Raw genomic sequence first — 13,768 nt, forward strand, 5'->3', positions numbered from 1 at the left:
AGTGACTGGAGTTCAGACGTGTGCTCTTCCGATCTGGAAAAATAGTCGTATTTATTTTTCAGATTTTTCGATTTTTGGTTCAAAAAAATTTTTTTTAAATTTTTATTGCAGAAATCGAAAAATATAAAAAATTGTCCGAGGGAAAAATAGTCGTATTTATTTTTCAGATTTTTCGATTTTTGGTTCAAAAAAATTTTTTTTAATTTTTATTGCAGAAATCGAAAAATATAAAAAATTGTCCGAGGACAAAATAGTCATAATTATTTTTCAGATTTTTCAATTTTTGGTTAAGAAAAATTTTCGATAAATTTTTATTGCAGAAATCGAAAAATATAAAAAATTGTCCGAGGGCAAATTAGTCATAATTATTTTTCAGATTTTTCAATTTCTGGTTCAGAAAAATTTTCGATAAATTTTTATTGCAGAAATCGAAAAATATAAAAAATTGTCCGAGGGCAAATTAGTCATAATTATTTTTCAGATTTTTCAATTTTTGGTTCAGAAAAATTTTCGAAAAATTTTTATTGCAGAAATCGAAAAATATAAAAAATTGTCCGAGGTGAAATCAGTCATAGTCATTTTCCAGATTTTTCGATTTCTGGTTCACCTTCACCACTTAACACTACCAACCACCATCCACCACCCACAACCACCACTCACCACCACTCACCACCACAACTCACCACCACCACGACACCTATTTTTCACGACCATTTTTTTTTCTTGTTATTTGTAAATATTTGTAAAAATTTTTTTCTGAAAATTTTTTTATAGCATTTGATTTTTAAAAGAAAAATTTTTTTTAATTTTTTATATCATGTGATTTTTAAATAAAAAATTTTTTTTACCTCATCACCCATCATCACCCACCGCAACCACCAACCACCACCTATTACCATCACCCACCATTAACCACCACCACCACCCATTTTAATTAAACGAATTTTAACAATTTTTGAAAAAAAATAAATTTTCAAAAAATTACATTTTAATCGGCCATTTTGAATCGGCCATTTTTAAATAAAATCACGATTTCTTAAAAAATAGTCACAAAATTCATCTTTAAGATGAGCCCAGAAAGAAGTCTATATCTTTATTTTTTTGGAAGATATGAATTTTTAAACATTGGGGAAAAGAGGCTTCAACGCAGGTAACACGGCAATTTTAAGATAGGAACAATAAGTAGGACATGTTACATAAATACGCGTTATACAAAAATATAGGCAAAAAAGTACATCATGTTTTATCAAATATCAATATAAATTATATAACAAGTGTAAAAAAAATCCCACAATTTGTAATGTAAATTTTCATTAAACATATACAAACATTTTCGTTATAAATTGTGCGACTTTTCTACATTTCGTGTATTATTTTACACTGTAATTTTACTTTTCTGTTAGACAAAGTATTTCAATCTCAAAAATGTTATACGATATAAGACCAATTCCCATGCGCGCTCTTGCGCTTTAATGCTTGTCCGTTTGCCTCTGATACGCTTTAATACACGACCGAGTCACGCGAAACCATCGTTGATTTCCGCTTACACGTTGAATTCGCCCGATCTACGCAAAGTAATTTTTTGCACCGGCGGCAGCCCGGAATCAGAATGAACGGATTATATCTTGGAGTGGTTGCGTCAATTAAGAGATAATCACGCCGGTGTTTAACCGATATACGTGTCGTGAGGCACACGCATGCACCGCACAAAGGACAAACACACGTACCGCGTACCTCCGCACATGTGCGACTTTGCCGCGGTTACCGGCAAACTTGTGTCGGGCAAAGTCCGATTCTATCTCGGTACGTTAACGTTACCGAGGGTTGGGAGAGGGTTGAGAGAGGGTGAGAGAGCGCGACGCGGGGGAAGGGGGGGGGGAGAAACGCGGTGAACAAGAGAAATGGGCGACGACAACGCGCTTGAGCTATCTTCCGTCTGGCAATGCTCCACCACGACTACATTAGCCGGCTTATCCGCTCATTATGTGGACCGACGATCGCACCCCCGCGCCCCCGCCGTCCCTCCCCGCGTCGGAAATCAAGAATTGCCGTCCTTACTTCCTGAGGCTTCGCGGCGATATCAATGTCGAATGGAACGAGGAGGTTACGGGACGGAGAGTCCGTGTGTCGTGATTTGTTGTAAAACGTTGAAATTATTAATCAGCGGGAAAAAGACGTCGTTCTCTGATGACGGACGATTTTTAAAATAAAATCTATTATTTAGAATTTAGCTCTATTATTTATTTTAATATTCCAGCAGAATTTATTTTACAAAATTCAACGGGAGAAGATATTTTTCGTCTACCCTTTTTTTTTATCTTTCTTTTCAGTATTTGCAAAGTTTCTGCAACAGAGTAATATTTTTTCAGTTATCCTGTTTCAGTTATTCGCGACTTTACAAACGTACGGATATTTTAGTTAATTTGCAAGCGTCTAGCTAAAACAGCGCGACGTATTCCGTAAACTGCACGATATCACGAATATGTATATTGTAGTTTTTTAACGAATTACTTTGTGTATTCAGTCGTTAACAACTCTAAATATAGTTAACAGTATTTTTTAAACAAATCGACTGTCCTATGGCGGCGCGCCGTCTCGACAATTGCGATGAAGAATCAAAGTCAGCGCTTCATAAATATCGCGCAACAATAAATCGTATTTCGCTCGATTTCGAGACGCTAGATGATAACTGTCGCACAAATAACAATTAGCTATGCGCTACCTATTACGAGATCAACGCATTGAAAACGGGGCATCGATCGTGTAAGTCGCCGCGAATTTAAAGTAGCTGGAAAATGCAAAATGAATGAATTTACTTACCGACGATACACCGGCATTCTCATCTCGTCGGTTGCCCCGTCGCGTCGTTCCAGGCGCCCGCTCGCACACACCCACGCAAATCCGCGAACTCGATCGGATGAACGTCAATCACCACGAATCCCCGCGCGGGTTAATCAACGTAACGCGATCATCCCGACACTTATTACATCCGCGGGTGAATACAGGGAAACGCGACTGCGCTTCCCTCGTCGCGCCCGCACCTAATCGCGTCTTTACGCCGCGCGACGCGTACGAAAATGAAGCGGCAACGTCACGTCGGTTCGAAAAAAAAGCCGCCGCGCCGCCACCGACGCCGCGGCCGTTCCGCGACCTTCGCGGCCCGATCGGTCCGGGAACGGCCGATTATCGTCGCGCATCGCGATCACGTTTCCTGCCACGATTCCCGACAAATCACCGCAACTCCCGAATCGGTCACTCCCGACGTACGAAGACGCGCGACTACCCGGCACTCATCGCGGAGAAAAGTACACTCGGCGGCGGAAAAGTTGCGACATTTTTTTTTTTTTTTCAATAATTTTGATGGGCTTCGAAATGCACTGATATTTCGAGACTCGAAAGCGGCAAATCGCTGTCTCTAGCCCCGTTCGTGTTCGCAAAATATTCATGCATTCTAAGCTCTATTGAAATAAAGTATCGCAACCTTTCCACCGCGTGTACGCGAGACGAAGTATCCGCGACGAGACTCTCGCGAACTGACGCCGAAACGTCGCGAACTTGGCCGAAAGTACTACCAACTGCAATGAGTGCAATGTGAGTCAAGCGGACGGGAGGGTGGGAGGGGGGGGGGAGGAAAGCAGCGCGCGTGTGGATCGCGTTGATTGGCAAATTCGCATGTCTCGAAAAAATTGGAAATACTTCGATAAACAATCTCGAGTAATTCTAGAATGTTATCTGAATTTAATGTCTATCGTTGCCGCCACAAGTCCGTAATACGACAAGAAACATTCGCATCGGCTCAAAGCCCACGTATCAGATTACGCATTAGAGATTTGGAGAATTGGACATTAAAATTTGACCAATCAGAGCATCGGTCGTGTAACTTTTTCCCTAGGGCAGAAATGTGAAACGTGAAAACACTATTAAAAGATCTCTAATAGTATCTCGTCGATGTTTTCACGTTTCACGTACGTTTCCGTCAAAAAGAAAACATATGATCGACACCCGCAGATAATTTTAACTTTAATCTCTGTTTCTTTTTGCTCGGTTAAATTCTAATCCCAATCTTTAAATCAATTCTTGCGTAATTTGATACGGCTTAATATCGTTAACGCAAACCAAAAAAATACAATAATTACGATCAAAATATTAGACCAAAAGTGTATAATACAGAATAATCTCAGCGCAATAATAAAGCGCGCATCATTGTCATTAATGCGATTCACATGACTAAACGTATTTAAACGTATCGAAAGTACAAAAAGTGTCGCAATATCAATTGCGTAATAACTGCGTACGCGGAACAACAATTCGTGATTTTAGATTCATATATACAGCGACGGTAGCCAGATTACCAATCCAACTCGACTCGCGCGTCCGTCGCGGCGGATGTTTACGGTGGTGTTTTTACGCGAGTGTTTTCCTTTCGACCCGAGCGACGCGTGAAGGGCGGAGGGGGCGGGGAAGGAGGGGAAATGGGACAGCGCGGCTCGAAGTGTACACACGTTCGCACCTTAACACTCGGCTCGCTCGGCTGACGACACGCAATGGAGCGGGCGTGTTTATAACGGCGTCTCTTATTTTGATCAATGTGGTAATCGTGAGCTTAACGATCGCGCTTCGCGTACGTCGCTTGCTTTCGCGTCAAAAATCATCGCGATTGTGCGTCTCCTTCCGTCGCGGTAGATAAATTCCCGCGTACAGACGAGAAAATCGATTATTCGTCATTAATTAACGCGATCACCATTAATTAGCGCGTGATCGCCGTTAATCGCGGCGCGTCTCAGGCCGTTCGAAACCCTCGCGGAATTAAACCTCCCTTCACGGCGTACAAGAGACGTCAAGATGCTCCATTTATCAAGACACTTATCGTATTATTGGGGTCGCTTTTCGGGAGGGGGGAGGGGGGACGCCGAAAACATCGAATGGGTGCCCTTTCGAAGGGTATTCAATGGACAATTAATTGTTTCCCCGATTCTCGAGGCGCTCGATTTTGGGGGTTAACGTGTCGCGCGTTGTGAAGTTGCCGCAAACGGTGGAATTTTTCCTACGTGACAACGCGTCAGCGTCTGTAGTCCGTAATGAACGTCGTGAGTGGGTGAGTGTGTGCGTGTGTGTACAAGTGCGGTAAGTACGGCGCGGACAAGCGTGCCATGCTTTCGCGTTGCTCGTTTGCACGTTGCTCCGGAGTGCGTCGCGCATACAATAAGCGTGTCGGGAGTGTCGGGGCAAAGTGGCGAGCTGTCATTCGCGCCCGCGTTAATTAGCGCGCGGCATCGCGGTAATTAGCGATTTTCCGAGCAGATCCATGTCTAGGGGCGCGAACGTTCGGAACAATGGAACGGCTTTCGCAGGAAGACGACGATATCGGACGCGGATGTGTCGCGGCTGACGAGTGAGTACCTTTTTTTTTTTCATACTCGCGGAATTAATTGTTCACTTTTCACAACGATCTGATAATCACGCCGCGCTTATCACGTTCTAACAGCCGTGTTACATTTTTCTTTCATACCGTCTATCTTTGATTTAGAACTTTAGATAACAGAATAAAATTTAAAGAGTAAATTCTATACAGAGTAAACTAAGGTAATTATAATTACTATTTAGCCTATTTAGTTTACTTTTACTCTCGATAAGAGCTTTCATGAGCAGTTTTTTGATTCCACAAATATTCTTAGAGTCATTGCTCCAAATCGGCTTATCGCACTTTACGTAGGCCATTTTATATTTTTTTTTATATATACAACATATATATTTCACGAATCTAGAATATTCAAAAACGCGTCGTGCGCGCGCCTGTCTATAATATTTTATTAGCAATTTCCAGGAAAAAAAAACATTTCACGTAAAGAGTTTCGAGAACAAATGTGATTTTTTAATGATCAAAGGATCTTGACAATCGAAATTCGGATTAAAATTTGGAAAACGTGAAATTTATTGGAATTTAAATGAGCAATTTTTTCGACAATCCTTTTATCAATCAATTAAATTAAATAATTTTTCAAACTTAAAAATTATATTTATGTTCTAGGTTATATTTATGTCTATTGGAGTCTAAAGTTTGAGCAATGTGGTCGATTCAATTTCTAAGATAAGGTGTGTGATAAGGCAGTGTCCGAGTGCACCAACCAATCGAATAACGGCAAGGGAGAAAGGAAACGGGCCAGTCGTTGAAAAGACTGCACTTAACGCGGCGGATATATATCGCTCTGCAGGATGGGGTGGAAGTGAAATGTGGCCGCGCTTACCGGACCGGCTAAACGTACTATTTATTGTTCGGTCGTCGGTTTACTTCAGAGATTCTGCGCCCTTCGTAAGGACGCGTATTTACCAACCAACAACCAAAATTGCTTCCATTCAAATTAAATGCCTAACGCGACAGACAATCGTAATGCCTTTCCGAACTCAACAGTATGTTGACACATTTACAAATTATTTAAAAAATTATACTAACCGAACAGCGACATATTCGCTTGATTTATACTGATTTCTTATCACTGTCATGTAGAAATCTATTTAACTCTAATCGACTCGTTATCTATACTTTTTATTCTATGTAACCAATTAAGAAAAAAGAAACAATTATTCTTCTTTTATAAAAAATATAATCTAATAAATCTTCGTTATCTAATAAAGCTCCGCGCGCGTCAATTATTCCTTCTATTACTTTATACGCTCGACATTGGCGAATAAAAGAAGCATTTAATCCATAAATTACCATTTCAAACAATTTTATCGAGTTTAAAAATGCACTTGATTAAAGAGCAATGCATTTCCACAAGAATACTGTAGTGGCTCTTAAATATTAAATTTTCTTATTCTCCGTAGAGAATACGGTAGAAAGTTCATGAAAGTAATTTCTTTTACTATATGTTTAGAAAAAGTGAAAATTGATTTTTTTTTATAGACAAATATAAAATTCTATTTTCGATATTTATCGACTCTAAAGCGATCATTTAAAAAATGCCACTAGAGAAAAGCAGAAAATATTACAAATATAAAAAGAACTCATTTTTAAGCGAGACAAATGCACACAATTTATCTTACCTTTTGATGCAATTCTGGCAGAAATTGTAGATGAAGCTTCATTTTCGCCGTAACATTTTACAAATTGCCAGTCTTCTCTTAGTTTCTTCAGCTTCTCCTATCACATATGCCCAATATTAAATAAAATCCATTTTAGATGATTTGTTTTATAATTTAAGATAATATTTTATTTATAACTTTATATGCCGTGCAACACGAAAAATAATTGAGAGAAGGAATACACATATATAATGTAAAATATACTTATATGAAACACACAAACTAATACTCAAATTATACACATACAAAATATATATTAAAATATATATAAAATATATGGAAGTGCACAGTATAAAAAATTATAAATAAGAATGCATGTCTCTCTTAGATATCTATAGAGAAATTATAAATTTTCTAAAGATGGCTCAAGATGAAAATACATTTCAATAGTAACAATCTGTTGGAAATAAATATAATTATGAACATATATTTTTGCATACCTGCAATTCAATAGAAATCGGTTGTTTTGCTGATTCACATTCTTTTTCCAGATTAGTGTAGTTTTCTAGCACATCTTTTACTTCCATTTCGCGATCTTCGACTTTAGACTAAAGAATAGATATAATTTTTATTAAAAATTATAAAATTTAAGTAATCCAACTTGACATCTTTTTTAACTAATTATGTAAACTATATTATTACTTACCATAATATTTTTAATCATTTCATTACGCTCGTGTTGCGGCAGATCTTGAGAAATACTCAATCGCGTTCGCGTCTCCATAACCCATGCCATAACAGCATCCAGGGTGCAGATGTATTTTCTAAGCGACGCAAGCTTGCATTCCACGTATTCGCGGTGGTTCGATAGACTTGCATTAGCCTAAACAAATATTAAACGTAACAAGTTGTTATATGTATATCGAGTTATTAAAACTTTAAGGATTATAATATTAAATTTAATATAAATGAAATCAGTACCTTGTCCATATCCGCAAGAAGTTTGTTGCTCTCGTCTTCTTCTCGGGAAACGTTATGACTTACTATGGTTTGCAAAGTTCTTTTCCGGGATAGAAGTTCTTCTTCTCTCGCCTACAAATATTTCATTAAATCTTAATTAAAAAAATAACGTGACTTATTTATATTTACTATTATTTATTTTTAAAAACTTTAATTAATATAATACTCTAAAAAAGGCATAACAAAGGCGAATTTATATGTTTTATACAACTTATACGCTTTATATCATAAATTTTTAATATTAATCCATTATCTATAAAATAAGAACGAACATATAGTCAAACTTTATTAGGAAGCTACTGTTTGAAAGTGAGAGTTCAATGCTATTTATATCCTGGCACGATTCGGCATGTGCAGTCATGAAATGTAGAGATATTATTAGGACAAGTTTACACAGTTTATTTGATTATGCTGCACCGGGCTGTAGCCCATGGGAACTGAATCCCGGAGAGAATAATTCCGTTACTTATCCAAGTCGCATCTAAACAGAGCGCTCTAAAGAGTGTTTTTCAATTATGTATATATTCTTTAGTGTTATACATTCATGTATATATGTGATATTATTTTGAAAGTACAAGTGATTTCGTGTAGTGATCTTCACGAAAATAGTGAATATGTTATACATGAAAATGGCGTTACTATAACAATACTAGTATTTACTTAAAAGTCGTTAAAAAAAATTTTTTGTATATGGAACATAAAAACATAGACAATAAAATTTGTTATTGCGCCGATAATTATTTTTGGATGAATTCTATTAAGATAATAAAAAAATAATATTCCAAAACTAAATTTAAATAACAAAAAGTTCCAAAACTATGTGTATTTACCTTAATTAATGATAATCGGATCGATAATGAGGTCTCGTCCGAAGGATTTGCTGCCGATACTAATAGAGTATTCACTTGCTCTATGATATTATACGCCGTTTCCAAAATCCTGCCATCGTTGTTCACTTTTCTCTCCATCGCAAAATTTCTGAAATAATACGTAAATACAAATATATTCGAAATGTGACGTATAAGCGGAGCACATTTTAACGTCTATTAATGATATTTTATGTATATAACAAATAACTAAAGTTAGATTGTAATTGAAATTATTAATATCGATTATTGTTTTACACGAAAAAGTGATTTGCAAGAGAAACTCGAAGATGTTCGTTTATTCTGAGGTTATTCTGAGTTGACTGACTTCACTACAGCAGCACAGGCAAATCACAACTGAAATAGCTCAATGCTGGGTCGAGCTTTCCTCGCAATACTACATGCTTGTCTGCACATTAGCAAGTCATAATTTCATAATTTATAATTCCGCGTTATAAGCAACGATTATCACTTGACAATTATGAAACGCATATTTATTTATGATGTCTGAGTAATAAAAATGAGGATACAAACATCCATAAATAATTTTGATTACTTGTTTTGAAATATTGAAAACATGTCTCACTTACTTTTCTTTTCGTGCGTTTATTTCCGTCACTAAATTGTGCCAACGGTGCTTGATATTTTCAATTATATTCTGCAACTCCATGACATCCTCAGTGGAAGCCCGGCTAGATATGTCTGTGCTCGCTGCATTGATATTATTTAACGTTCTTTGCATTCTCGAAACTTCTTGTTCCAATTCGAAAGTTTTCGTTTTACTTGCTTTAGAATGGCTGAAAACGTTACACTTCTTTAAAGCGTCTTCCATCTTATCCAACCACTCCGCAAATGTCCGGCATGTGTTATGAAGTTCTCTCCATTTTTCGTAACATTTAATCCACCGGTTATGTCTTTCCATATAGCTCTGACTAACGCTTGCCCATTCGTCTTGCAACTTCTCGCTTAAATGCTTTATTTGATCACATTGCTCTCTTTTGACTTGCCGCATGACGTTTTCGCAAGAGTAATTTGCTTCCTCGACACTTGGCTTTAAAATGTTCAAAGCGTTGTTAATTTTCTTCAAGCATTCTTCTTGGCTTGTAAATAACTCATAGTCTTTACCACTCAGTGGCAAAGAATTCAAAGATCGCGATACGGTTGCTATTGCTTCTCTCAATTTGCCGATGCGTGCGATGAACTCTTGCGAATTAACGCCGCCAATATCCTGAAAAAATAAAATTCGTAATAATAATATTCATTATAAATAAATTGTACAAAATTTTCAATGAATTTAAAATGTTTTAATAGTAATTAATTTACAATATTACAATATATTGAGATATTGAAACATACCAGTTCCACTTTCTTGTCAGCCACATGTTTATCTTTGTCTTTGCTACCACTGAATCTTTTGAACTGCGAACTAACTTTCTGCCAATTGCTATTGATGTTATAGCGTACTGATTCCGAATAGCCAACATTTAATTTTTTCAACTCTACAGCTAGCTCGTTCAGTTTGTGTATTTGTACTTGCTTCGCATCAAATTCTTCGGTGAACGATTCCAATTGGCCTTCATAATTATTAGCCTGTTCGAGCTTCAATGGTACATCTCTGAACCAGTCTTCGAATTCCGTTATTATATTATTATATTGTCGTAGAACTTCCTCTGCTTTTTGCGCTTGTTTTCTGCGCGTTTCAATTTCCGCCATAACCTGGTGCCACTTGCTTCTCAGCTTATCTTGATGTTCGTTTTTTATCTTTTCCGCCCGCGCGGGATCATTCATATGAATCGTCATAACTAAACCGTCTCCCTTACTGATCAAAGCTGCTGCATCTGGCGCAAGGGTACTGATCTCACTTTTCAGTATCTGTAATGCATAAAAATATAAATGAGACTATTATTGAATAAAATAATTTTAACTATAAACAAACTTACGTAAATTATACGAACCTCAAGACGCTTGGTAGGATCTCTCTCGTTAGAGATACCACTGATACTCATCAGCATAACATCCATTCTGCATAACATCATTTGCGCCAGCTGTTCAAATTCCAAAATATTTTTCTCTAACGCTGTTCGAGAAATACTCGTTGGACTTTTGAACAGCGGTTTTTCATGAACAGCTTTCGTTTCCATTTTATGCTGCATAAGGACTGGCCGAGACCTTTCAACTTTCATCTGAAAAAGAAAATAAAAATATATCATGTAAAATATATTATCGAAAAATTCTTATAACGGCCTATATAATCGAGACTTGGAATAAGTAACAGACTGGTGGACATGAATGCCGCGTCTATGCGACATGCATGTTACCTTGTCCAAGAGGTGCTCAACATGCTCTCCTAAATAAGTATCCTCTCCATCTGAACTGGAACTACCAACATCAATTTCTGTATCGTCCGAAAATATTAACGCATCATCTGTTTCCTTGTCGCTGCCGTAAAAACTTTCGCAATCTTCCAACGTGTCATCTTTTGACAGACTCTTCATATGTTTCAGTAATGGTGACTTCTTATACAGATTCTCTTCTTCGCTACGACTCGCATTACCAATATTTTCACGTATCACAGAATGTTCGGCATTTCTCTCAGATGTCATTTTCTTCTGATTATTTCTGTCTTCTCGCGTCGCTACTGACGCTCGTGCTGCAGCACACTCTGCTTGCTCACCGGTTTTTATGTCAAATTTTTCAATTTCTTCGTTATCATCTAATATAAGATACTCCGCCACACTCTCTGTATCTTTCCACGAGGATATTATCCTCGGCGATTTATTTGATCTTTCTTTTGATTGCTGATCCATCTGAGTGTATTCAGTTTTTGAAAATCCTGCAGCATCGACCTCTTCATTTCTTAATATTGCATCGCTGGAAGGTATCGTTTTACGTGAATCGATAATATTTTCTTCATCAGTATTTAAATCTAATTTTAGTATGAGCCTTTTAATATTTCGCGCAGGAGGCTCGACCGGAGCTTTCTTCTTTAAAATTGGCACAAGTTCTTTTTTCTTAACAATCTGTTCTGCAATACCAGTAGAGGGCATCTTTCCTTTGATTTCCTTGTCTTCCGTATCAGTGTCAACAGATTCGGCTTCCGTCTCGGTATCTTCAACAATTTCCACTCTTTCAACTACTTGCGGCATCAATCCGACACTGACATTGGCACTCGGCAAGATTACATGATCTTCGGGAGACGCTACCGACTTTACAATTTCCATTTCTTTCACTTCTACAATTCGAAATGGATTCTGCTGCGCGCAAGCTGTGTTAAAAGTTTTCGTTTCCGTCGCTGTCAGGGTATTGCTAGATACCTGAGAGAATAGTTTACTGTTTTTAGCCAGGAAGAATTCTTCCTCGTCAGCCATGCGCACGTCTGTATCGGAGCAAGGTGAAGGTAAGTCATCGTCCATCTGAACAATCTGCGGTTGCGATGTCTGAACAACATCGGGCACGGAACTCATGTCTAACTTTCGTCTAACAGTTTTACTAACATCCACAATTCTAGTCTTTACTTTTTCCGATTTAGCGGAAGACTTCCTGCTTCGATGAGGCACATCAGTGGGCGAGCTCTCAGGCGTGTTAACAGCGCACTGATTATCATCAAATGCAGGATTAAAATATCCTATGCCGTAATCTTTATTCTCATCTATTAATTTCTTTTCTTTTTTCGCAGAATGCGCTGAAGTTTGTTCCAGCTGTTTAGATAATTTATTGCGTCCGTAATTGTCTCTCCCCTTAGAAGCTTCTGCTTTACTTTTTATTAACAAACTGTCTGTGATTTTGTGGATCCATTCCTGTGAAAATATGATACGTGACAGAAACTTTATGGACAATCGACAGTTAATGGAAAGAGCATGTTATTAGTGGAACAATATTAAGCATGGTCTAATGATAGTGACAATGCGCTTCACTGTGCATATAAAGCTGAATTTTTCGTGTATATCCATCACCAATGCAAAAATTTCTGCACTATCACTCAATTAGATTCTTCTAGCTTTGCAACCTGTCTAAATTCTCCATAAAAAATAGGTTTTATACAAGGGGAGAGACAATACCAAAAACAATCAGTAAAATACAATACTTTCTAGCCACCAAAATGTATACTTATTTTGTGCCAGTAATTAAATTATTTACAAAGATAGAGCCACCTCTTGGACAGAATCGAGATATTCCACACAATCGAGAAGTATTAAAGTAATATAACTTTAATATACATACATATTATTTTAATATAATTAGAAATTTCTTGAAAATAAAAAATGATATTATTAACACTCATTAGGGTATATAATAAATATGTAGAAAAAGCAACACTTATTAAAACATATATAGCTCCTTTAAATCCTGCTGCAAAAAAAGAATGGGGTATGATATTTTTGATATTAAAAATTTTTCATTAATTAATATTAATAAGATTAATATTTTTAATGGAAATTAATATTCAAAATAAGTCAGTAATATTTCTGCATGTTTTGGAACAAAAAATTTCGTATGTATTAATGAAGATTCTATGTGATAGAGATATACGTAATGGTACTAACAAGCACAAGCATTACATATACCGATTGTTAAAGTATAAAGCAAAGAATAAGCCATGAGCGAATAAGCAATGAATGATAAAATTGACTTTAGAAAAAAGATAATAGATAAACAAATTTTAATTTTGGTGAAAACAAAAAATAGATACATACTTGTATTCTGTTAGAAATGTCCTCCCATTTTTCACATACTTCGGCTACTTGGGGATAAAACGCATAACGTTGAAGCTGATTAACTTTCGGTTTTGCTTCTATCATTTCACTTTGCACAGCCTAATAATGAAATAATGTTAATACCATTTTCAAAGATGTTTATCA

At 36.8% G+C, this 13,768-nt stretch overlaps 1 protein-coding gene and 1 long non-coding RNA gene across 12 annotated transcripts in view; one reads left to right on the forward strand and one right to left on the reverse strand.

Annotated features, from left to right (window-relative positions):
- LOC105459190 (dystrophin, isoforms A/C/F/G/H-like) overlaps window positions 1–13,768 on the reverse strand; it is a 440,003-nt gene that overhangs the window by 395,998 nt on the left and 30,237 nt on the right. For 10 of the 11 annotated variants that reach the window (XM_011704998.1, XM_011704999.1, XM_011705006.1 and 7 more), the window contains 10 exons: window positions 13,604–13,723; window positions 11,228–12,706; window positions 10,865–11,092; window positions 10,266–10,781; window positions 9,500–10,137; window positions 8,874–9,021; window positions 8,005–8,115; window positions 7,730–7,906; window positions 7,524–7,631; window positions 7,045–7,141 (listed from right to left, as the gene is read on the reverse strand). In XM_011704998.1, the coding sequence (XP_011703300.1) occupies window positions 7,045–7,141; window positions 7,524–7,631; window positions 7,730–7,906; window positions 8,005–8,115; window positions 8,874–9,021; window positions 9,500–10,137; window positions 10,266–10,781; window positions 10,865–11,092; window positions 11,228–12,706; window positions 13,604–13,723 (3,622 nt within the window). The remainder of the gene's footprint in view (window positions 1–7,044; window positions 7,142–7,523; window positions 7,632–7,729; window positions 7,907–8,004; window positions 8,116–8,873; window positions 9,022–9,499; window positions 10,138–10,265; window positions 10,782–10,864; window positions 11,093–11,227; window positions 12,707–13,603; window positions 13,724–13,768) is intronic. The other variant, XM_011705008.1, reaches the window with a different exon arrangement.
- LOC105459186 lies at window positions 4,514–6,600 on the forward strand. Its single transcript, XR_975640.1, has 2 exons — window positions 4,514–5,392; window positions 6,029–6,600. It is a non-coding gene; the product is annotated as an uncharacterized LOC105459186 (long non-coding RNA).

This window comes from Wasmannia auropunctata, unplaced genomic scaffold, assembly GCF_000956235.1.
Source record: "Wasmannia auropunctata unplaced genomic scaffold, wasmannia.A_1.0 LD334204.1, whole genome shotgun sequence".
Lineage (NCBI taxonomy): Eukaryota > Metazoa > Arthropoda > Insecta > Hymenoptera > Formicidae > Wasmannia > Wasmannia auropunctata.